The 26,835-nt window shown below is 41.0% G+C and overlaps 1 protein-coding gene across 5 annotated transcripts in view; it reads left to right on the top strand.

Annotated features, from left to right (window-relative positions):
* The first annotated feature begins 4,508 nt into the window (after positions 1 to 4,508).
* The window catches only part of mdm4 (MDM4, p53 regulator), a 162,978-nt gene continuing 140,651 nt past the window's right edge, over positions 4,509 to 26,835 (top strand). For 2 of the 5 annotated variants that reach the window (XM_031895751.1, XM_031895752.1), the window contains exon 1: positions 23,509 to 23,700. In XM_031895751.1, the coding sequence (XP_031751611.1) occupies positions 23,524 to 23,700 (177 nt within the window). In that variant the 5' untranslated portion in view covers positions 23,509 to 23,523. Of the gene's footprint in view, positions 4,621 to 5,083; positions 5,160 to 17,694; positions 17,805 to 18,864; positions 18,940 to 23,508; positions 23,701 to 26,835 lie in introns of those variants that run through there. The other 3 variants (XM_012953455.3, XM_018089546.2, NM_001142245.1) reach the window with 3 other exon arrangements.

Genomic DNA, 26,835 nt, shown 5'->3' on the forward strand with positions numbered 1-26,835 from the left:
GGAGCTAAAATTTGCTTTTCTAAAATTCAGTGTCTTTGTTGCCCCAGTGTAAATTTTTTTCCTGCACCAAACATCAAATGAAATAGCATTATGGTCACTATTACCCAGGGGTTCAACCACTTGCACATTTGCTATACGTTCTGGGTCATTAGAGATCACTAGATCCAATATAGCATGGTTCCTGGTTGGCTCCTCAACAACCTGTGACAAAAATTTGTCATGCAGCAAGTTTATAAACTTGTTCCCATTTACTGTCCTGGCAGTACTATGGCTCCAGTCAATATCAGGATAAATAAAATCCCCCATAATTATCACTTGCCTCAAACTAGCAGCCTTTTCTATTTGCAACAGGAGCTGAGCCTCCTCCTCCTCACTTACATTAGGGGGTCTATAGCATACCCCTACAATTAATTTGGTAGATTCTTTACCACCTGTGAGAAGCTCAACCCATAGGGATTCAGCTCCCTGTTACCCCCATCACTTCTTTAATATTTGCTTTTAATTCCTGCTTAACGAACAGACACACTCCTCCTCCTTTTCTATTGCCCCTGTCCCTCCAAAACAATGTATAACCCCCAATATTAACTGCCCAGTCATGAGACTCATTCAACCAAGTTTCAGCAACGCCAATCACATCATATTTTCTCTCCAACGCCAGTACCTCCAGCTCTCCCATTTTACCAGTCAGAATCCTTGCATTGCTAAACATACATTTAATACTGGTACCGGCGTGAGAATGAAGTGTAAACAACTTATGGGCCTCCCTGCCATTATCAGTATCCCGAAGCAAGTCTCCTCCCCCATTTTACCTTATAATGCCCACTACCTTATCTATCCTGTCTACCACAGAATTTCCTGCTGCACCCTCCCCCCCACTCCTAGTTTAAAATCTCCTCCAACCCTCTAGCCATCTTTTCCCCCAAAGCAGCTGCCCCATCATCATTGAGGTGCAGCCCATCCCTGGCAAAGAGCCTGTAGCCGATTGAGAAGTCAGCCCAGTTCTCCAGAAACCCAAAGCCCTCCTCCCTGCACCAATCTCTCAGCCACGCATTAATCTCTCTAAGCTCCTGCTGCCTTCTTAACGTTCGTGGCACAGGTAATATCTCAACTTCTTGCCTAGCTTTTTAAAATTGTTCTGGAGGACTTCCCCCCCTCCTCTAACTTTGTCATTGGTACCTATGTGTACCAAGACCGTCGGGTCTTCCCCAGCCTCTGCCAACAATTTGTCCACTAGTTCCACCACATGCCGAACCCTAGCACCAGGCAAGCAACACACAGTTCGGCACGTAGGCTCCTTGCGACAAATTACCCTATCCACCTTTCTAATAATTGAATGCCCTACAACTATAGCCTGCCTTCCCTTCCAAGCACTACTCCCCCCACCTGTATTAGAGGTGCCAGCTCCCAGGGTGCTCTGAGAGTCAGCCTGCTCCATACATGCTAGCTCAGAGCTGCCTTCCCCAGCATTTTAACTTAAAGCGGCAAAACTGCTGGTTTGTACAAGTTGTGAACCAGCCCCCCTACCCTTCCGTCCCCTACTGCCCCACTTAACTGTCACAAACTAGATCTAGATCCAATATAACTGTCACAAACTAGATACTAGATCCAGTATAGCATGAGTTTTCATCGACCTGTGATGACATGCATTTGAGATGCAACAAGTTTATAAATGTTGCTCCAGTCAATATCTGGGCAACACATGCCCTTTGTCATTACTTGCCCTAAGCTAGGAGACATTTCTATTTCCGTTATTAAACATACTACTATTTTCTATGTATTATTAAAGATACTACTACACAATTTTTTTTACACTGACATGAGGGCTGATTCACTAAAGTGCGTTAAAACGCGCGCTATTTATAGTGTGCGTTTAAAATTTTATCGCGTCTAAATTTTCGCGACTTAACGCACGATTCACTATAAGCACACTTGCGCTAATTTACACGCGATACTGCATGCAATATTTTAGTCGCGCTAAATAACGTGTGCTAATTTTCGCGTGCGCGCTACTTTTCGCATGCGTGCTAATTAACGCAGTATTTTCCTTACTGTCTTTACTTCCTTTTTGCCTTCTTTCCTACTTACTTTACTTGTATGTAATGTATGTATGGCACGCCTATTATTATGTGTGCAACTTATGTCCTCAAAGCTGTATAGTACAACATCAAATTATTCCAGTAAATAGGGGGGGGGGGCATTTAAGAAATATTTAGCCAAATACTTAGGGGTCCGTTTACTAAAGTGGCTTAAATTTAGTGGCACATTTTAGACACAGAATAAATGCCAAATATGTTATGGGCACTTTATTAAACGGGGACAAATATAATATTGCAATTATTCTGGCAACACAACATTTGATATGCTACGTACTAATTAACGCAAGCTTTACTATTCAGCAAAATGGCCTAAAGACAAAATTGTTACCAGAATATTTGCAAACATTTAACCCATATAGCATATTAATGCTGATACTTTTAAATGTAAGAGTGGAGGAGAAACTACATGAAAGTATAGAATACCATATCAATGAAGGCTAAATAATTAGACATTACTCAGTTCAAAAGTACAAAAATAAAACAACTTTTATTACAACAATAACATTTTTAAAACTATAAAAATATAAATGTGTCCACTTTTTTTCCACTCTGGCCAACTGGGCCTTCATGGAGGCAAGGTCCTCCTGTATGGACTGAAGAGTGAGGTCAATCCTGGATGGTGATGTTTGGGTCCCCACTTCTTCGGTCGGAGGACTTGCCTCTTCCCAGTCTTCGGCCAGGGGAGCAAAATCGGCCTGGGGAGAGTCCGCTGGCTCGGGGGCCTCTGCTGGCTCGGGGGCCTGAGGAGCCTCTGCAGCCTGGGGGGCCTGGGGTTGGGCCTCTGGATGAGGCGCTACATCCAGCTGAAGTTCTGTGAGATAGTATTGCAAGATGTTATTTAAATATATTATACATATATATATATATATATATATACATTCATACACAGAGGGCCACCATCATAAATAACGGGGCCCCTCACAACAACATTTTTTGGGCCCCCCTCCTCCCACACCCCCAATAGCCCCTCCCCCTGTGAACCCTCACATCAATACAAAGGACACACAGACATTGTTAGCCAGGGCCCCCTAAAACATTTGTGGTCCTTCCCCAAATTACTCATACTATGCATACTACTGCTAAGTTTTATTTTTAACTGTCAGGCAAGTTTGGGAAGGCTAAGAAATCTGCCATACTAAGTAAGGATAGTAATGATAAGATGGAAATTATACTGGCAAGCTTTGGTAAATTCTGTTTTTCTGCCCCAATGTCCTGCTGAGGGTACCATATCTAATAATAATCTATATATATTTAATTAACGTATTCTTTAAAACCAGAATAAAGTACAATAATTACCTTCCGCTATTTCAGCAACTAAATCTGGACTCCTGCGCTTAATATCCGACCATATCCGCTGGAGAAGTCTGAGGTCCATTCAGAGGGCAAACCGATGTTCCAACCTCCGCATCAGCCTGCGGAGGATTTCCCCTCTTCCTTGTATGGACCCCTACGATCCCCAGTGGCTGCCTGTCATAGGATTCGCGCAGGAGGTATCGACACAAAATGCCCGCAAGTCGCGCCTATCACGAGATTCCCAACGGCAAATAGTCGCCAAAATATAATGTGTAATGTATTTGTCGCGACAAAATATGCGCCGCTATAGTACCATAATAATGACATTATTATCGTACACATACTTGAATAATTCACACTGCAAAGGCCATATTTTATTGACAAAAGCTCATTAACTGTACTTTTCTATAATTGCCGCCTGCTTCAAGTAGGTGTTAATTTTCGCATAGCCTAATGCAATATTTAGCGTGACTAAGTGCTTGTGAATCATGTGTTAGTATTCTTTTCAGTGCGCTAATTAACGCATGCGCTAAAATTAACGCATGCGGTCGCTGGAAAATTAGCGCATGCGATATGCAACTTTACGCACGCGGTAATACTGTAGTGAATCAAAGTAAAAGTAAAAGTAATAAGTAAAACTTATCGCACTTTAGTGAATCAACCCTACAGAGTGGTAAAGTTACTATTTGTTTTGTATATGTAATTCATATCCAGCCATAGCCTTCCTCCCAGAAAAAACTGACAAGTTGTTTAGGTAATGGAAATAACATTTATTTAATACAAAATAACCCCAAAACTTAACACACGGTACGACATAACTTAAAAATGTTGGCTACAAAGTATTAACAGCATTAGTTTAATTCAGTAATCCAACAAATGTGATTTCTGAACAAGGTGATGTTTTGCTAAATTCGAAAGAACGATTTAAATACCGTTTTTTTAACCACCCATCGCTGTGGTCAAGGGTAAATAAATTTCGCCTTACAACACGTACACTTCACTGTGTAGAAAAGACTAGCGCGCTTTATTTTGAAGCAGCTGGCATTTTTGTTACATTACGTGCGCGCGCCTATTACAAAGCCAGTTCGAAGGAGACGCACTACTTCCTTCTTCTGGAGACAGTGACGTGGCGGCGGGCGGAGTAAATCGCTCCTGTCCTGAACGAGTCTTTAAAATGGCAGCGTTCATAGGAAAACTGAGGAGAAGCGCACTATATGAATATACATATAAGGTAGTAGTGGTTAATTTGACTTAGTCTATTGTGTGCTATAATAGGGGGCTGTGGTGACATTGTTAGGCTTAGATATTTTACAGCTCTAAAGCACAGGTAATGTAAGCGAGTTTTTATTTTTGCCTCATGTAATGCATCATTGAGTACTTAGAGTTCAAAGTTAAAGAGCCAGAACAGCAAAATATGTAAGACTTTTAGATAAGTATATCTATAATGTGCTGTGTCAGCTGATAATTTTATGTTTTCTTTAGAAGCACTACTGTAGTTTATATGAATAGGGGCTGGGGCACAGGAAATTAACATTTTGCCAGTGTTTGCATTTTTTTTTTTTTTTTTATGAAAACAATTTTTTCATCCATTGGAATCTATGGGTATTTTTTTCATGGGGAAACTTGGCATACAATTTGCTCATCACTATTTGTGAGTGATATTCTCCACTCTAATTTTTCTAATTTTTTGCTCTTTGCCGACACGGAGCCTGCAGGAGTGAGCACTGTTAAAGCTGATTCCGCACTAACTCCAACTGAGACGGTCACAAAGTGAGTGAAGATGTGCTGCATTTTCAGTTCAAATAGGGGCACTTTTCTATGAAATAGATGATGGGGCAATGGAGGGCAGCTGAGTGGGTTTGTCTACCCAGGGGGGTTTAGTGCTCCTTTAAAATGGTTTGGAGGCATGCTGATCTAATTCCAGTATTTAAAAAGAGATAATGATTTTAGTTGACAAGCTATTTGAAAGTTTTTTTTAAGGAATCACATTCAAGATTAAGTTCTAGAGAAAGTCATTCTGAACAGTAATTAGCATGGCATTATGTATGTATGTATATTTTTATTTATAAAGCGCTACTTATGTACGCAGCGCTGTACAGTAGAATAATTATGAAGGATAGGTTGGTATTAGTAATGTTGTTTGTACATAGATAAAGGAAAACTATACCCTCAGAATAAACCAATTGTTTAAATCATATTAAATGGCCTATTAACACTTTTCCTGCCAACGACGTATGGCATACGTGATTGCAGAAATATGCGTTATCTGCGTATGTCATACGTTGTTTGGCAGATCTAGGTTTCTCTTCTGAGTGATGACAGCCCCCTGGGCAACCAGCCCAGGGGGCTGTCATGTGGGTCTGCCATGCGATCATCGCAGGACCCATCTCTAAGCAGCAGATGCGATCGCATCTGCTGCTTCTCCTTCAGCTCTCCCTGCTTTCTCCCCCTCCCACCACTCACTTCCTGCTGTGCGAGCTCTGCACAGAGGACCCTGCAGGATCACTGAAGACACCTACAAGCAATCTGATCGGCCATATAGCTCCAGGACAGGAAAGTGCTTTTTCTTTACACTCTTACACACTCTTACGCACTCTTACGCACACATAGAGCACACATATTAGAACAGTTTTTTTTACACATGTATACACAAACACACATAAACACTTTTTTTCCCTATTTATTTTACCCCTTTGTCTTTGTTTTTGTTAAAAGCTGTTTATTTTGACAGCCTGACTATTGGATCAGATATTCTGACCACTAATTACACTGTTGTGTGACTTATTTTGTCGTTTCACTAATTTGCACAATTTTTGTGGTTTTATTGCATTTTTATCCCTGTATTAAGTATTCCTGATCTGTTTTTTAGCTTCGCTTTGCCATGTGGTACTTTGGTGTAGAAAAATAACTTTACCTATTTTGAGTTCATCAGAATGTGTGCTTTCCAAAACTATATGTTTTTCTGGGGGTCTCTGTATAGTTAGGGGGTGTTACTGCACATAATACGCTGTCAGGGGGCTCTGTGTGCAAAAGCTGAGTTGGCAGACGAGAAATCCTTATGCTCATTTTGGGTTTAGTACACCATTTGGTATATCTGTGCATATTGGGCATCAAACTGTTCAGTAGACCTTAGGTGTTCCTATTTGGGGTGATTTGCCTTTGTATGCAAGAAGTTGTATGAGATAAAAGCAGCAAACTGCAACATTTTTATGCGATTTTCTGAAATGTCATAAAAACCACTAAATTTAGGAAAGCTTTGCTGATTGGTACTTTGGTGTAGAAAGGACTCTTTACCCATGTTGGATTTGTCAGAATGTGTACTTTCCAAAAATATATGGTTTTCTGGGTTTTTCTGTATAGTTAGGGGGTCTTACTGCACATAATACACAGTCATTGGACTTATTTTGACAGCTGAGAAAATGTATATGCACTATTTTCATTTGGGTAACCCTCTGTACACCACATATCTTTGCATATTGGGCATCAAACTGTTCATTAGACCTCTGGCATTCATATTTAGGGTGATGTGTCATTGTATGTAAGAAGTGTTGTAAGATAAATGTGGCAAATTGCGACTTTTTTGGGTTTTTCAGAAAAGTCATGACAGAAATGATAGCTTGCATGGGGTATGTTAACATTGGGGCCCCTACACAACACATACTTAGGTAAACCTATACATATTGTGTATTAAACTGTTCAGTGGACCCCTGGTGTTCAAATTTAGGGCGTTTTATCTTGGTACCTAATGCTATGTGGGAGATAAGATGCTGCAAAGTGGAAGCTTTGAGGGGATTTTTGGAAATGTCATCAAAATCGCCTAATTTAGGAAAGCTTGGTACTTTGCAGTAGAAAGACACGGGTAACCGTTTTATATTCGGGAAAATGTGTACTTTCCAAAAATATATGGCTTTCTGGGGTGAGCATGCATTTTTGTAGGTTTATCCCACATAATATTATGTAAATGTATTGATGTTGCAGGAGCTGAAATTACAGAAATGATAGATCATATGGGGGTGTCTACATATTGGGGCCCCTACATGCCACATACTTAGGTAAACCTATACATATTGGGTCTCAAACTGTTCAGTTGACCCCTGATGTTCAAATTTAGGGTGTTTTATCTGGTTACTTTACTTACTTTACTGGGAGTTTTTGACCTATACAAGTGAGAAATCTCCATAAAACTATATATACAGTCATGGCCAACATTGTTGGCACCCCAAAAAAAAAGGCAAATTGGACATAATGTCACACAAAACTCCAAAAATGGGCTGGACAAAATTATTGGCACCCTTTAAAAATTGTGGATACAGAAGATTGTTTCAAACATGTGATGCTCCTTTAAACTCACCTGGGGCAAGTAACAGGTATGGGCAATATAAAAATCACACCTGAAAGCAGATAAAAAGGAGAGAAGTTCACTTAGTCTTTGCATTCTTAGTGCCACTCTAAGTATGGACAACATAAAGAGGAGATGAAAGGTTGCAACGCAGGATAGTCCGTATGGTGGATAAGCAGCCCCAAACAAGTTCCAAAGAAATTCAAGCTGTCCTGCAGGCTCAGAGAGCATTTAAATGAAATGAAACGCTATGGCAGGAGACCCAGGAGGACCCCACTGCTGACACAGAGACATAAAAAAGCAAGACTACAGTTTGCCAAAATGTACTTGAGTATGCCACAATCCTGCTGGGAAAACGTCTTGTGGACAGATGAGACCAAGATAGAGCTTTTTGGTAAAGCACATCATTCTACTGTTTACCAAAAACAGAATGAGGCCTACAAAGAAAAGAACACAGTACCTACAGTGAAATATGGTGGAGGTTCAATGATGTTTTGGGGTTGTTTGGCTGCCTCTGGCACTGGGTGCCTTGAATGTGTGCAAGGCATCATGAAATCTGAGGATTACCAAAGGATTTTGGGTTGCACTGTAGAGCCCAGTGTCAGAAAGCTGGGTTTGCGTCTGAGCAGGACAATGACCCCAAACATACATCAAAAAGCACTCGGAGTTCTGAAGTGGCCAGCAATGAGTCCAGATCTAAATCCCATTGAACATCTGTGGAGAGATCTTAAAATTGTTGTTAGGAAAAGGCGCCCTTCCAATAAGAGAGACCTGGAGCAGTTTGCAAAGGAAGAGTGGTCCAAAATATTCCTGGTGAGAGGTGTAAGAAGCTTATTGATGGTTATAGGAAGCAACGGATTTCAGTTATTTTTTCCAAAGGGTGTGCAACCAAATAATTTAAGGGTGCCAATAATTTTGTCCAGCCCATTTTTGGAGTTTTGTTTAACATTATGTCCAATTTGTTTTTTTTCCTCCCTTTTTTGTTCTGTTCCAATACACACAAAGGGAATAAACGTGTATAACAAAACATGTGTTACTGCAATACTTTTTTCTTGATTTTCTGGAAAAATTTCTGGGGTGCCAACAATTTTGGCCATGACTGTATTTGGTATTGGCACGCTCGGGAGACATGGGACTTTCCAAATCAGTTGTATTTTCGTGCATAAAATTATTTTTGTTTCTGATATATATGTGTTTATGTTATGGAAAATGTGATGGTTTTTTTTTCCCATTTTTTAGACATTTAGAAGCCTATATCTTGTTACAGAATTGGAATAACAGAAAAATTCTACCATATTTTGAAAGCTTAGGTTTTCCTAAAAAAAAAAAACTATATAGGTTTCCTGGGTAAACAAAGTCCACCCAAGGAAAATGTCCCTAAATTAAGAGTGCAAAATGTTCAAAAACTGACTGGCAATACACGTTCCGCTTTGACCAAAATGGCTGGCAGTAAAAGAGTTAAGGATCATGTACCAAGTGTGGTTGTCAATGGTAAAGCCTCTGCTTGAAGTAGGGCTTTTTAGTAGGGTCCCATGGGGTCCCACTTTTATTGATCTTTTTCATTAATAATTTAGAAAAGGGCATTTTAAGTAATGTGCAGGTATGACATCGTTTTTCCGGAAACCTGTTATCCAGAAAGTTCCAAATTATACGAAGGTCATCTTCCATAGACCCCATTTTAATCAAACAATTCAAACACGTAAAACGTGTTTTCTTTGTAATTATAAACTACTACAGGTATGAGACCTGTTATCCAGAATGCTCGGGACCTGGGGTTTTCCGGATAAGGGATCTTTCCATAATTTCGATCTCCATAACTGGTCTGCTAAATATCATTTAACCCTTTCACTGCCAGCCGTTTTGGACAAAGTGGAACTTCTACTGCCAGAACATTTTGCACTGTTTCACTTTAGGGGCCTTTCCTCGGGGGGACTTTTAGTTTACCCAGGAAAACAATATATTGGTTTTTTGTCAGGACAACCTAAGCTTTTAAAATATGGTGGAATTTTTGTGTAATTCCAATTCTGTAACAATTTTATAGGCTTCTAAATGTCTAAAAAAAAATGAAAAAAAAATTTCCATAATATAAACACATACACAAGAAACAAAAATTATTTTATGCATGGAAATACAACTGATTTGGAAAGTCCCATGTCTCCTGAATGTACCAATACCAAATATATATAGTTTTATGGAGATTTCTCACTTGTATAGGTCAAAAACTCCCTGCAGTACACTACATTTTTAGACAGACAGTTCTACCTATTCTGGATTCCCCAGAATCTGTTCTGTCTACACCAAACCACCAAGTTGCAATGCTTTCCTAAAGTTATTGGTTTTTATCAATTTGTGAATTTTTTTAAAAATAGCTTCAGAGCTTCCAGTCTATAGTATCTTATCTCCTACAGGTCATAAAGTAACCAGATAAAACACCCTAATTATGAATGTCAGGGGTCCACTGAACAGTTTGATGCCAAATATGTATAGGTTTACCTAAGTATGTGGCATGTAGGGGCCCCAATGTGAACATACCCCCATATGATCTATCATTTCAGCTTCTGCAATATCAACACATTTACATCAATATATGTGGATAAAGCAAGTAAAAAGTACATTCACCCCAGAAAGTCATATATTTTTGTAAAGTACACATTCCCCCGAATCTAAAACGGGTACCCATGTCTTTCTACTCCAAAGTACCAAGCTGCAAAGCTTTCCTAAATTAGTGGTTTTTATGACATTTCAGAAAATCGCATAAAAATGTTGCAGTTTGCCGCATTTATTTCACACAATTTCTTGCATACATGGGCAAACCATCCAAAATAGGAACTCCTAAGGTCTACTGAACAGTTTGATGCCCAATATGCAAAGATATACCAAAGTCTGTGGTGTGTACTGACCCCAAAATGAAAATAACGCATATGGATTTCTCGCCTGCCAACTCAGCTTTTGCATACAGAGCCCCCTGACAGCGTATTATGTGCCGCAACACCCCCTAACTATACAGAGACCCCCAGAACACCATATATTTTTGGTAAGTACACATTCTGATTAATTCAAAATTGGTAAAGTCATTTTTCTACACCAAAGTTACACATGGCAAAGCTATGCTAAAAACAGATCAGGAACACTAATACAGGGATAGAAATGCAATAAAACCACAAAAATTGTGCAAATTAGTGAAACGACAAAATAAGTCACACGACAGTGTAATTAGTGGTCAGAATATCTGATCCAATAGTCACGCTGTCAAAATAAACAGTTTTTAGGGAAAAGAAACTAAAAACAAAGTGGTAAAATTAAAAAAAAAAAATTAAACAAAAAACAAAGTGTTTGTGTATACATGTGTGTACATGTGTAAAAGTTGTGTGACAGTGTGTAAATGTGTGTATGAGTGTATATAAGTGTATATAGGTGTAGATAAGTGTAGATAATTTTGCAAAATTGTGTGCTGTATGTGTGTGTAAATGTATGTAAGTTTGTATAAGTGTATATAAATGCAAAAGAAAACGGCCTTACCTGTCCTGAAGCTTGCCTGGTCCTGGCGCTGCAGTCCTGGAGCAGGAAGTCCCCCAAGGCAGTGGGCCAGCACTGAGGGGGAAGCAGGAAGTGGGACTGTACGTTGGTGGCAGTTAAAGGGTTAAATGTTAAATAAACCAAATAGGCTTGCTTGGCTCCAATAAGGATTATTATACCTTAGTTAGGACCAAGTACAAGGTTCTGTTTTATTATTACAGAGAAAAAGGAAATCATTTTTAAAAATTTTAATTACCGTATATACTTGAGTATAAGCAGAGTTTTTCAGCACTAAAAATGTGCTGCAAAATTAACCCCTGGCTTATACTCGAGTATATGTAACTGTGTGCTGTTGCTCTTACTGGCATCGGAATCTGTGCAGTTATATATGGCAGTTATACACTCACCTAAAGGTTTATTAGGAACACCTGTTCAATTTCTCATTAAAGCAATTATCTAATCAACCAATCACATGGCAGTTGCTTCAATGCATTTAGGGGTGTGGTCCTGGTCAAGACAATCTCCTGAACTCCAAACTGAATGTCAGAATGGGAAAGAAAGGTGATTTAAGCTATTTTGAGTATGGCATGGTTGTTGGTGCCAGACGGGCCAGTCTGAGTATTTCACAATCTGCTCAGTTACTGGGATTTCCACGCACAACCATTTCTAGGGTTTACAAAGAATGGTGTGAAAAGGGAAAAACATCCAGTATGCGGCAGAACTATAACCCAGTAAATTCCATCCAGGATATAGCGTCCTTGCTGCAGCCTGGTATTCTGGGTTGCTAATAGACTAATGAGTTTGATTGTTTTGCCAACTACATCCTTCTTTAGACTCATTCTAATTTGAACCTCTTCCCCCGCAAATCTATACCCCTTTTAATAAAACTCCAAACCTTTTTTGCCCTTGCAGGTGTTGCATGACATTGCTTACTACAGCTACGTTTATTATCTACAACAGTGCTGACCAACTGGAGGCCTGTGACCCCCATTAAAGTCTGGCTACTGTGACTGCTTAAGCTGGCCATATGCGTTAATATTTTTAAAAGATTTTTCCGTTATCGTAGAACCAAGCTTAACCTGAAAGGATTGTTTAAAAGTATGATTTGCCCATTAACAAAAACAACCATTTGCATTCATTGTCTAGCTGACGCTACGAAAATTACCTGCTTGGTCCTGCAACTGGACAATGGGCAAGTTTCATTGTTAACAATGAAAATTTTCAGACCTGCCCGACTGATTTTCTAACTGATGTCGGATGAAAAATCGCTAGATCTATGATGATTTGGTGTCCACTAAGGTTATAATAGTTTGGTGGACTTGTTGGATCAAACTAAAACTGGATGTTAGAGAGAGAGAAATCTATGGCCAGCTTTACCTTTGTGTAAGCTTTAAATGGTATCAATATCTGCCTGATCAATGTTCTGCTTTTATGTGCCACACGCTACCTGCCTTACTCTGCTTGTGTGTGCTAAACACTGCCTGCCCTATGCTCCCCGTGTGTGCCATACCCACCCTGCCCTGCCTGTGGGATGAGAGGATGGTCAGGGGAGGAGGTTGTTAGCACTTGGAAATAGTTATTAATAGTTAAGGTCCTTAAAGGGGACCTGTCACCTTAAGAAATAATTCCAAATTGTTTTCTATTGTGTTTGTCAAGCAAAATAAACTTTACTTACACTATATAAATTTTTTTAATCGTATTTTCTTCAGCCTTGGAATTCACAATTGCAGCAAGCCGGCAGGCACCATTTTGTGGGCACTGTTATCAAAGCAGGCATTGCATCCTGACAAAATCTTGTTTCTGTGCCAGTATGGGGGGACCTGATGCCCATGTCCATGCACTGGTTACACAATTACATGGTGAGGAGGGAGGGGGAATGTGAGGAAAGCAGCAACATCTAAGAAGTTCTGAATTGAAAGTGAAGGTAACTGTCTGCCCCACCCCTATGCCTAAGGCATAGAGGTGGGGCAGGCAATATATGATTGACAGCTGGGATTTTTAAGTGCTTTTAGAATGGGTATGGATGTGGTAATAAAAAAATGATTTTGGGTTTCATGTTTAATTTTAAAAGGGCTTTTATTATACAGCTTTTTATGTCTGGGTGACAGGTCCACTTTAAGGTGTTTAATTATTTGCTGGGGTTGCTGCGCTATTCCCAGGGGAGGATGAGGCATATGGACTTAAGGGCTGTGACAGACGGGGAGATTAGTCGCCGCGCAACAAATCTCCCTTGTCGCGGGCGACTTAATATCCCCGAAATGCCATCCCACCGGCTAGAATGTAAACCGCCGGTGAGATGGCAAATGCGGCGCCGAAGGCAACTTTGCCGATTTCAGCAAATCGCCACGCCGCCGTATGCCATCCCACCGGCGATTTACATTCTAGCCGGTAGGATGGCATTTTGGGGAGATTAGTCGCCCGGCGTCTAATCTCCCCATCTGTTATGGCCCTTAGGGTATGTCTAAGGCACGTCTAAGGTATGTCTAATAGCAGCTACTTTTCACAGCTACTAAAGGCCAGAAAACAGCCTCTGTTAAAACACACATAGAGACAATTATCAGTAAATGATAAGCATTGTCTATTTTTGTAGCCATGGCAAGTAGCTGCTACTTGTAGTTCCGTGTCTTCACCCTAAATGTAAACTTTTTCACATATGAATGATTGGTGATATCCATGCAGTGAGCACCAAATATATTTTTTTTTGTGTGCTCCCACTATTAATGTGGATATGGTCTAGTAATAACTTGGGTATGGTAATAAAGTGGGTGGGGTTTTTAAAAGGGGGGTGGACATTATTGGCCCTCCACCACGTAGGTCAGAAAAATTCCATGCCCTCGATACCACAGAAGCTGGACAGCATTGACCCCTAGGTCCTTCTCCATTATGGATTAGCCTAAAGCAGTCCTGTTAAGGTTGACTAAGCTGGTAAAGGGTATGGGAGGTCTCTGTTAGGCACCTATTTTCCAAAAATACTTTCCTCTACCATTCCTCTACCATTTTAATAGAGCCTGCACTCTGCACAATTCTTTTTCCCCAATGGGAGGGATCCCCAGGTGTGGATGTTCTGGCACTGAGAATTGTACCACAGATTTTGCTAGCTATGCTCACGCATATGACATCAAACACTTTCAAATAACAAGCACGCCAAGATAAGCGTTCATTATGCGCTTGTATGCAGTAAACATGACGAAATGCGTTGAGAGCTCGTGCTCTGTGCAGGTAGTGTAGTGCTCGCAGGGGGGCATTTTTTTGTTTTCCCCTAACCAGAGTGCAGACAGTATTAGCCTGTATTCTGGGGGGTGGGGGAACAATTTTTGGGTGATGTGTCAATTAAGGGGGTATATGATATACATAGTAAGTCAGGTTGAAAAAAGAAGTACGTCCATCAAGTTCAACCATAATGCCTATATATAACCTGCCTAACTTCTAGTTGATCCAGAGGAAGGAAAAAAACACCCATCTGAAGCCTCTCTAATTTGCCGCAGAGGGGATAAAATTCCTTTCTGACTCTGAGATGGCAAATGGACCAGTCCCTGGATCAATTTGTACTAAGAGCTATCTCCCATAACCCTGTATTCCCTCACTTGCTAAGAAGCCATCCAGCCCCTTCTTAAAGCTACAGTGGCTGGCAAAAGTATTCGGCCCCCTTTTCCACATTTTGTCACATTACAGTCACAAACATGAATCAATTTTATTGGAATTCCACGTGAAAGACCAATACAAAGTGGTGTACACGTGAGAAGTGGAACGAAAATCATACATGATTCCAAACATTTTTTACAAATAAATAACTGCAAAGTGGGGTGTGCGTAATTATTCAGCCCCTACTTTGTAGAACCACCTTTTGCTGCAATTACAGCTGCCAGTCTTTTAGGGTATGTCTCTACCAGCTTTGCACATCTAGAGACGTAAATCCTTGCCCATTCTTCTTTGCAAAACAGCTCCAGCTCAGTCAGATTAGATGGACAGCGTTTGTGAACAGCAGTTTTCAGATCTTGCCACAGATTCTCGATTGGATTTAGATCTGGACTTTGACTGGGCCATTCTAACACATGGGTATGTTTTGTTTTAAACCATTCCATTGTTGCCCTGGCTTTATGTTTAGGGTCGTTGTCCTGCTGGAAGGTGAACCTCCGCCCCAGTCTCAAGTCTTTTGCAGACTCCAAGAGGTTTTCTTCCAAGATTGCCCTGTATTTGGCTCCATCCGTCTTCCCATCAACTCTAACCAGCTTCCCTGTCCCTGCTGAAGAGAAGCACCCCCAGAGCATGATGCTGCCACCACCATATTTGACAGTGGGGATGGTGTGTTCAGAGTGATGTGCAGTGTGTTTTGCATTTTGCCCAAAAAGTTCCATTTTGGTCTCATCTGACCAGAGCACCTTCTTCCACATGTTTGCTGTGTCCCCCACATGGCTTGTGGCAAACTGCAAACGGGACTTCTTATGGTTTTCTGTTAACTGGCTTTCTTCTTGCCACTCTTCCATAAAGGCCAACTTTGTGCAGTGCACGACTAATAGTTGTCCTATGGACAGATTCCCCCACCTGAGCTGTAGATCTCTGCAGCTCATCCAGAGTCACCATGGGCCTCTTGGCTGCATTTCTGATCAGCACTCTCCTTGTTCGGCCAGTGAGTTTAGGTGGACGGCCTTGTCTTGGTAGGTTTACAGTTGTGCCATACTCCTTCCATTTCTGAATGGTCACTTGAACAGTGCTCCGTGGGATGTTCAAGGCTTTGTAAATCTTTTTGTAGCCTAAGCCTGCTTTAAATTTCTCAATAACTTTATCCCTGACCTGTCTGGTGTGTTCTTTGGACTTCATGGTGTTGTTGCTCCCAATATTCTCTTAGACAACCTCTGAGGCCGTCACAGAGCAGCTATATTTGTACTGACATTAGATTACACACAGGTGCACTCTATTTAGTCATTAGCACTCATCAGGCAATGTCTATGGGCAACTGACTGCACTCAGACCAAAGGGGGCTGAATAATTATGCACACCCCACTTTGCAGTTATTTATTTGTAAAAAATGTTTGGAATCCTGTATGATTTTCGTTTCACTTCTCACGTGTACACCACTTTGTATTGGTCTTTCACGTGGAATTCCAATAAAATTGATTAATGTTTGTGGCTGTAATGTGACAAAATGTGGAAAAGTTCAAGGGGGCCGAATACTTTTGCAAGCCACTGTATATAATGTATTAGCCAGCACTACTGATTCAGGGAGGGAATTCCACAACTTCAAAGCTCTCACAGTAAAAAATCCTTTCCGAATATTTAAATTAAACCTCCCCTCTTCTAAACAGAGTGGGTGCCCTCATGTCCGTTAGAAGGACCTACTGGTAAATAAAACATTAGAGAGGTTATTATATGATCCCCTTATATATTTATACATAGTTATCATGTTACCTCTTAAGCGCCTCTTCTCCAGTGTAAACAGACCCAACTTGGCCAGTCTTTCCTCATAACTGAGACTTTCCATACCTTTACCAGCTTCGTTGCCCTTCTCTGGACCCTCTCTAATTCAATAATGTCCCGTTTGAGCACTGGAGACCAAAACTGAACAGCATATTCTAGATGGGGCCCTACCAGCGCTCTGTAAAGCGGAAGAATAACACCTTCCTCCCGTGAATCTATACCCCTTTTAATACAGCTCAAAACCTTGTTTGCCTGGCATTGCTTGCTACCGCCAAGTTTATTATCTACAAGGACTCCAAGGTCCTTCTCCATTATGGATTTGCCTAGTGCAGTCCCATTAAGGGTATAAGTGGCTTGCATATTTTTACATCCCAGGTGCATGACTTTACATTTATCCACATTAAATCTCATCTGCCACTTAGCCGGCCAGATTGCCAGTTGGTCAAGATCCTGCTGCGAGGATGCCACATCCTGGATAGAACTGACTGGTTTGCTGAGTTTTGTGTCATCTGAAAACATTGATACATTGCTTCAAAAGAGAACCCAGTACAGAACCCTGAGGGACCCCACCGAGAACCTTACTCCAAGTAGAGAATGTACTTGAGAATGTACTATATAATAATCTGTTATATTTTATTTTTATACATAGCTATCTTATGCTTAATTTACCATTTTAAATGAAGTCAGGGCATCTATTCTGATTAGAAAAAAAAGGTGGTTCCATCTTAGTATTTGTAAAGGATTTTTTACAGTGAGATCTGTATAATTGTGGAATTCTCTCCTTGAATTAGCTGTACTGGCAGATACATTACAAAGCTTTAAGGGGCATATGTTCTTGCATCCTTACTAGCATTTGCACTCTTGAACCCTTGAATGTCTCTCGTGCTTAGAGAGCATTTAACTTTTGTTAATAAACAAAGCTCTATTTGTATTGCTTTTGGACTCTTGCAGCAACTTAACTGGTTTAGCTTTGCTCTGCTGATTGTTAATTTTTGTTATCCCTTTTGGTTACTTTTTTCCTTTGTAATTATGTAGGTCTAAGACTCAGCTTAATTACTGCTAACATGTCGACATCAACTACTTTCCATCTGATGAATGAACCGGATTCTGCACCAATGACCATACAAAATACAAAGGAAAGTCCAGTATGTACAAAGATTTTTTTTTTCTTTTGATAACATGATCTCTGGTGCATTTTTAAGGAGAAATGTCATATATAAACATGCAACCAAATTGTGTCAGACATTTCAAAGGAGAACTAATGGTATAATAGCCGGGAAGTGGCAAAATATAAGCATTCCTAATACATCAGGACAGTGCTCCTGTTCGCTAAATACTGCACTGGCCCAGAGAATTTGTGTAGAAGCTCATCACCATCATCTACTTTGACTTCTTCCATCTTCTCTTCATTCCAGTGTGGGCACGGGCAGGGGCAGTTGCATGCGCAGTAAAGTAGAAAGAAAGTCAAATGTAGACGTAAAAAAAAGCAGAGTAGTTTGTCAGAAATGAGCTTCCAAAGAAATAACCAGATTGGTATAATAACTCAAACTATAGAAAAAAAAATGAAGTTGCTAGCAATAGGATAATATATAACATAAAGGGGAACCACCCCTTTAATAGAGCTTCTCCAGCAGAATCCTGCATTGAAAACAGATTTATTTATTTTTTTTATTTAATTTTGATATTTCGCATTGGGTTAGTTATAGTCTCAATTTCCCAGGGTGCCACAGCCATATGACCGGTCCTTTGATATCACTATACTGCTGAGCTGCAAGTTGTGATATCACCCTTCTCCCAGCAGCCGATCAGTAGAACAATGGAAGGGTAGGAAGACAGCAGGTCCCAGTGGATATCAGAATGCACCTGTTTGCTTTGTCCACCATAAAGGGATACTGTCATGATTTTTATGGTATACTTTTTATTTCTAAATGACACTTTTTACATATGAAATAATTCACTCTACCAAAAAATTAGCTTCTTTTTCTACTAAAAAATAAGCCTCTTTATTGATGCACTCCTAAGCCTGTCTGGCTTTTAGCACTTGGGAGACTTGGAATAAGCAGCTTGGTCTTCATATTGTCTAGTGTTCAACTGTAACACATAATCCATCCTATGTAAATTTCTACCATGAATTGTGTAAAAAAAACGCTGTCCTAATTTTTATCCAGCCCCCAAAAATATCAATTTCTTTCTATTACTTTTTAGGTTCGGCCACAACCAGCTCTTCTGAAAATTCTCCAAACAGCTGGTGCAAGTGGAGAAATATTTACTTTAAAGCAGGTATGGATTGGTAGGGTTTGCATTCAGAGGCATCAGATTACTACAGATATGGGATCCCTTATCTAGAAACCTGTTATCCAGAAAGCTCTGAATTACGGAAAGCCTGTCTCCCATAGACATCTTATTATATGCAAAACAATCTAAGGTATCGAGATTCAAATTACGGAAAGACCCCTTATCCGGAATACCCTTGGTGCAGAGTATTCTGGATAACATGTCCTATACCTGTACTACATTTTGTCCATTGCTATACTGGACATAAAAATCCCTGTAGTGTAGTTTGTCTGGTTAATTGATAGTCTCCGCCTGCATATGCCTAAAGAAGAATTGCATGTATGAAAAATGTCACAACCCTTTCTTGTAAACTTAAGAAGGAATCAAAAACGCAAACATGTCAGAACTGATATGGTAGAAAATAAGACTAAGAAAAGTAAACCTCGAAATCAACCACAAGCAGCAAATCAACCTAGATATATAAAGTGGCTGTCTCACATTAATAACACCAGTGGTTTTAACTTCAAGGGCTGTGAGACTGTGATATGCTGCACAATGTTATGATACAGCAGATGTACTTATATAGTGCTTGCTGTGTTTGCTGTTGTATATATTTTTATAGTACACTAATAGTACAAACAGTTCGACAAACCGTAATAGATAAAATACCAAAAATATACACAGTGACAAAGATTAAAGTGATAATGACACATTCCATCTTTAACAGCAATGTGTCACTATGCAGGGCAGTTGCAGGGCCCAATTGGAACCATTTTGGGGTGGCCCCCCCTTAATAGATTGTGAATTGTGCTTAGTACAGGGGGATACCTATGCTTCCATAGTTTTATGGTATCTCTTCGTACAGGCTATGAGCCTGCTGAATTGTACTTCGTAGAGGTGAATACCTAAAATGTAAAAATCGTTTGTGATCCCTGTATATTAATGGGTACTGTGGATATAAAAAGTTTACACACCCCTGATAAAATGTCAGGTTCCTGTGCTGTAGAAAAATGAGACAAAGGTAAATCATTTCAGAACTTTTTCCACCTTTAATGTGACCTATAAACTGTACACTCAATTGAAAAACACACTAAAATCTTTTAGGTGGAGGGAAGAAAACTAATAAAACTATAATAATGTGGTTGCATAAGTGTGCACACCCTTAAACTAATACTTTGTTGAAGCACCTTTTGATTTTATTACAGCACTCAGTCTTTTTGGGTATGAGTTTATCAGCATGGCACATTTTGACTTTGCAAGATTTGCCCACTCTTCTTTGCAGAAACACTCCAAATCTGTCAGATTGCGAGGGCATCTCCTGTGCACAGCCCTCTTCAGATCACCCCACAGATTTTCAGGTCTGGGCTCTGGCTGGGCCATTCCAAAACTTAAATCTTCTCCCGGTGAAGCCATTCCTTTGTTGATTTGGATGTATGATTTGGATTATTGTCATTCTGAAAGATGAAGTTCCTCCTCATGTTCAGGCTTCTGCTAGAAAGCTGAAGGTTTTGTGCCAATATTAACTGGTATTTGGACCTGTTCATAATTCCCTCTATCTTAACTAAGGCCCCAGTTCCAGTTGAAGAAAAGCAGCCCAAAGCATGATGCTGCCACCACCATGCTTCAATGTAGCTATGGTGTTCTTTTGATGATGTGCAGTATTGTTTTTGCGCCAAACATATTTTTTGGAATTATGGCCAAAAAGTTTCAACCTTGGTTTCATCAGACCATAACACCTTTTCCCACATGCTTTTGGGAGACTTCAGATGTGTTTTTGCAAAATGTAGCCTGGCTTGGATGTTTTTCTTCGTAAGAAAAGGCTCTACCCCATAGCCCAGACATGAAGAATACGGGAGATTGTTGTCACATGTACCACACAGCCAGTACTTGCCAGATATTCCTGCAGCTCCTTTAATGTTGTTGTAGGCCTCTTGGTAGCCTCCCTGACCAGTTTTCTTCTCGTCTTTTTATCAATTTTGGAGGGACGTCCAGTTCTTGGTCACTGTTGTGCCATATTTTCTCCACTTGATGATGACTGTCTTCACTGTGTTCCATGGTACTGTATATCTAATACCTTGGAAATTCTTTTGTACCCTTCTCCTGACTAATCTCTTTTAACAATAAGATCCCTCTGATGCTTTGGAAGCTCTCTATGGACCATGGCTTTTGCTGTGGGATGCAACTAAAAAAATGTCAGGAAAGACCAACTAGAGCAGCTGAACTTTATTTGGGGTTAATCGGAGGCACTTTAAATGATGACAGGTGTATGCTGACTCCTATTTAACAGGAATTTGAATGTGATTGCTTAATTTTGAACACAGCTACATCCCCAGTTAGAAGAGGGTGTGCACACTTATGCAACCACATTATTTTAGTTTTTTGGTTTTCTTCCCTCCACCTAAAAGATTTCAGTTTGTTTTTCAATTGAGTGGTACAGTTTATAGGTCACATTAAAGGTGAAAAAAGTTCTGAAATGATTTATCTTTGTCTCATTTTTGTACAGCACAGGAACCTGACTATTTTCCAGGCAGGGGTGTATTGACTTTTTATATCCACTGTATTTTTAAATGTCAGCTGTCAGTTGTTTGATGTCTGGAGAGAGGTTTAAGATGTAGGTTGACCATGTATCTCTTTTTGTAGTTTTTAAATTTATTTGCCTTTTGACTCTTTCCAGCTTTTAAATTGCAGCCACTAACCCTAACCCAAAAAATGTTGCTCTGCGAGGCTACAATTTTATTATTGTTGTTGCTTGGATTGGTTATCTTTCTATTTAGTTCCTCTTCTTATGTATCTCCCGTTCAAACTACACCCTGGTTGCTAAGGTAGTTTGGACCCTAGTAACCAGATAGATGCTGACATTTCAAACTGGAGAGCTAGTGAAAAAAAATTAATAATTCAAAAAAACTACTAGAAAAAACAATTGTAAATTTTTGGAAGTCTCTGCCTGAATCATTTGCATTTGCTGATACATTAGATAGCTTCAAGAAGGGGTTGCATGGCTTTTTAGCAAGTGATGAAATATAGCATTATTGAAAATAGCTCTTAGTACCAAACCATTCCAAAGACTGATCCAATTGCCATCAGGATTGGAGTCAGGAAGGATTTTTTTAACCCTCTGAGGAATATTGGAGAGGCTTCTGAAGTGTTTTTGCCTTCCTTTAGATAAATAAGCAGTTAGGCAGATTTCATATAGACAAAAAAGTTAAACTTGGGAGTGTATCTCTTTTTTCAACCTAACTTACTGTGTTACTATGTAAAATAGAACTCTGTATTTGATAATAAATGTTTAACTCAAAGGTGAACAGCCCCTTTACATGCAGTCACTCTTAGGCTGATAAAAGCTTCTGACTTGGCTCCTCCAAGTAGGGTGTAGTAGGGTGTACTGCTCCTACAGTCTGAGGTGTGAACAATTTGGGTGATTACAGTCTGAGCCTGAGGTGTGAACAGTACAGGTGCTTACATTTTTTAAGGAGTAGGAAAGGCAAAGTCACTTAGGGGTGCCAAAATGTTAGGCACCACCAAGTGACTTAAGTAGTCTGCCTTTTTCCCCAAGCTGGTGCCCCTGTACAGAGAGAACAGCACCAGTCCGGGGTAGCTGCAGCGCTTCCTTCTTCCTGGTTTGGGTGCGCGCGCATGCGCAGTAGAGTGAAAAAGCTGAACTTAACAGAGAAGTCGGCTTCTCACTCTACTGCGCATGTGCGCGTCGTTTAGTCTTTAGAAAACGAAGGAGGAAGCGCTGCGCTACAGGTACCCCGGGCTGGTGCTGTTTTCTCCTAACAGGGGCACCAGCCTGGGGTAGAAGGTAAGCGATTAAAGTCACTTGGGGGTGCCTAACATTTTGGCACCCCCAAGTGACTTTGCCTTTCCTTGCCCTTTAAACAACACAGGGGGTTTACAAGCCTGAATCTAATGTGTGAACCATGCAGGGGGCCAGTTAATCTTGATACCATTTAAAGCTTACACGTCAAAGCAGCCAGACAGGTGGGGGGCCACGGCCCGTGGGCCGTCAGTTGGACAGCACTGGTCTAAACTAATGTAAGGGCGTATTCAGGCAATGTTGCACAGGTGAATGCAACACAATTTGGCATGTGATTGTATGTGTGGTGTAAAAGGCAGGTGGGAGTCTAAGATAATTCCTGTGATGTTATTGGCTGTGTGTGAAACCCGAGGGACAGAATGTTACTTCTTAAACAATGTTGCAAGTGCCAGGATCCTCCAGCAATACAGGTCTGTAAAATCTGCTGGTGTTACTTAAATTGTTTCAAATGCCAGAGCCACCAGGGCACAGAATAGAAAATCACAGGCAGGCACTATCTTTTAATAGAAGTTAAATACTCAAAAACCATTACAAATATGAAATGAATGTATATTGCAAAGTTGCTTAGAATTAAGTTTTCTTTTATTAGGCAAAAAATGTTTTTGGGGTTGACATGTCCTTTAACCCTTTAACTGCCAACAACGTTGTTGCAGAAAAAGGCTTTAACTGCCAACGAAGTGCCTCGCAGGTTGTTTGGCAGTTAAAGATTCTCGCTTCTGCAGAGCGTTTTTAGTGATGACGGCCCACTGGGCAACAAGCCAGGGGGGGCTGTCATGTCGGTCCTGCTTCGTGATCATTGCAGGAATGACCTCCAAGCAGCGTCTCCTTCGGCTCTCCCTGCTTCCCCCTCCCTCCAGCGACGCCCTCTCACTTTCTGCTGCACAAACTCTGCACACGGACCCTCCAGAAGACTGCAGGAAGATCTGATCATCCATCTAACTCCAGAACAGGTAAGTGCCCTTTATTTACAGTACTATACACACTTACACACACATACATACATTTACACACATATACAGCACACAATTTAGCAGTTTTTGTTTTGTTTTTTTCATTTTGCACACTTATATACACTGATACACACTTTCACATATGTATACGTGTATACACAAACACTTTTTTTTTTAATTTTTTTTTTTTTCGTTTTACCACTTTGTGTTTAGTGTCTTTTCCCCAAAAACTGTTTATTTTGACAGCCTGACTATTGGATCAGATATTCTGACCACTGATTGTCGTGTGACTTATTTTGTTGTTTCACTGATTTGCACAATCTTTGTGGTTTTATTGCATTTTTTATCCCTGTATTAGTGTTCCTGATCTGTTTTTATCATAGCTTTCCCATGTGTAACTTTGGTGGACAAAAATAAGAAAATTGTTGCCATACTTACCGTAATTTTCTTTTCCTGGCCATCACCCGTAGTAGCATCTCCCACCCTACTAACTATTGTGATCTATGTTGCAGAAGCTATTTACGTAGACACAGGTGAGGCGTGGAGCGGACCTTTATCGGAGGATCAGACAGAACTTCCTTCTGTAAGTATCGCTGGGGGAATGCTACCCAAGTGTTTAGATGCTACTACGGGTGATGGCCAGGAAAAGAAAATTACGGTAAGTATGGCAACAATTTTCTTATTTCCTGGCCATCCCCTCGTAGCATCTAAACACTTGGGTCTGTACCCGAGCAATAATAAGGGAGGGCCACACAATAATGCTTAACAGAACTTTAATAAACTTAATTATTTGCGGCCTGCAAAACCTTGAGGCCAAAACTAGCATCTTGATAAGCTGCAATGTCCATTCTATAATGTTTCACAAAGGTATTAATGGAAGACCAGGTTGCCGCCTTACAAATCGAATCAGGAGCCGCTTGCACCTCTGCTGCCCAGGAAGCCGCTATTCCTCTTGTTGAATGCGCCTTAATCGATTTTGGAAGAGGCTGCTTCTGTTCCTTGAAGGCTGTTGTAATGGCTATTACAATCCATCTTCCCAGAGATCTCACAGATGCTGCCTGCCCCTTAAAGATCCCTGCTGGCACTATGAAGAGTTTACGGGTTTTCCTGATCTCGCATGTCTTGTCAATATAGAAGGGGTCCACTGCTTCTGCCTGTGGCGACGGATTCCTGGAATAAAATCGCGGAACCTTCCGGTTCTTCAAGGTGGCCATTAGATCTATCTTGGGAACTCCCCAGATCCGAGTTATCCGATAAAATACTTCCTGCTCCAACTCCCACTCTGTGTAATCCAGGGGTCTCCGAGACAGGAAATCGGCTATAACATTGTCTTTTCCAGGTATATGCACTGTGGTAAGGTCTGCCAGATGTGCTTCTGCAAATCCCATAATTGGCTCGATCTCCCGGAGAAGGCCAGCACTTCTGGTCCCACCTTGTTTTCTTATGTAGGCCACGGAAGCGATGTTGCCGGATCTTATTTTGACATAAGACGAGTCTATGACATCTGAAAACGCCTTTAGGGCTTCGAAGACTGCCCTTATCTCCAAGACATTTGAGGGTATATCCTCTGGAGAAAACCCCCAATGACCTTGCACTGAGAGCCCTGAACAACCTAACGCTGAGGCATCGGTATGGATTTCTTCCCAGTGTGGTTCTACTAAAGAAAACCCATTTGTTAAGTTCTCTTCTTCTTGCCACCAGTTTAGGCTTTCCCTTATGGCTCTTGGCAAAACAATTCTCTGAGAGTCCAGACCCCTGTTCTTGTCCCAATGACATAGAAAATGGTGTTGGGCAGGTCTCATCCTCCACCTGGCCCATTTGACCAGGCCTATGCAAGAGGTCATCAGACCCAATAACCTCATCATGACTCTCGCTGTCACGTCCTTCTGGTGAGTCACCCGGAACATTTCCCTCCTAATCTTTAGTACTCTGTCCTGAGTCAAGGAGATCTTGTTGTTCCTGGTGTCTATCCAAGCTCCCAGGTAGGCCAAGGCTTGCGTTGGATTGAGCTGGCTCTTGGAATAATTTATTATCCAACCTACCTCTGCCAGCTTGGTCAAAGCTAGATCCCGGTGTGCACCGCTCTGGGTCTGAGAACGTGCAACTATGAGTAAATCGTCCAGATAGTGATAAATCTCCAGCCCCTCCTGCCTCAGCCATGCTATTGCCACGACTAGAACCTTGGAGAATGTCCTCGGAGATGTTGAGAGGCCGAAGGGGAGGCAGGTAAACTGAAGGTGCTGATCTCTCCGTGCGAACCTTAGAAATTGCTGATGTTCTGGAGCTACCGGGACATGCAGATATGCATCCTTCAGATCGACTGTGACTAACCAGTCGCCCTGCTTGACAACTGATTTGATGGTGCTCAATGATTCCATCTTGAAAGATTGAACTTTTACATGCTTGTTCAAACGTCTTAGATCCAGGATGGAGCGTAACTCCCCTGAGCTTTTGGTGACTAAGAATAGTGGAGAATAAAAGCCTCAATATCTCTGCTGCCTTGGCACAGGCACAACTGCCCTTTTCTCTCGGAGCTGGTGGATATACTCCTCCATAGCTTGTTGACCTTCCAGGGATTGAGGAACAGCTGTCTGCACAAATACCTGATGGAGGGGTCTTGCAAAAAACTCTATCTTGTAGCCGCTGGCGATAACTTCTAAAACCCAAGTATCTTGTGTTATACCTGCCCAGGCCTCCTGGAATTGAGAAAGCCTTGCTCCCACTTTGAGAACCTGGACAGGCTGCATCTCATGCCGACTTAGGCTGGGACTTGGGAGATCTACCTCCCCTAATCTTCCGGCCTCTAAACAGACTTGACTGGCCCAATCTCCAATTTGAGTAGCGAAAGGAGTCCCTCCTTTGTCCAGACGACCTACTCTCTTCTCTCTGTCTGCTGAAGAACCTGTCCGATTGAGACTTTCTATAGGTTTCTTTAAAACGCTTATTTTGGGGCAAAAAGGAAGATTTGCCCCCTGTGGATTTGGAGATGATATCATCTAGCCCCTTACCAAACAGCCTACCACCTTCATATGGCAGTTTGCATAAGGCATTCTTCGATGCAGTATCCACGTACCAATTTTTGAGCCACAATGCACGTCTGGTAGAAATAGATAGGGCTGTGGAGCGGGCGACTAA

This window comes from Xenopus tropicalis, chromosome 2 (genome assembly GCF_000004195.4).
Source record: "Xenopus tropicalis strain Nigerian chromosome 2, UCB_Xtro_10.0, whole genome shotgun sequence".
In the NCBI taxonomy this organism is placed as follows: domain Eukaryota; kingdom Metazoa; phylum Chordata; class Amphibia; order Anura; family Pipidae; genus Xenopus; species Xenopus tropicalis.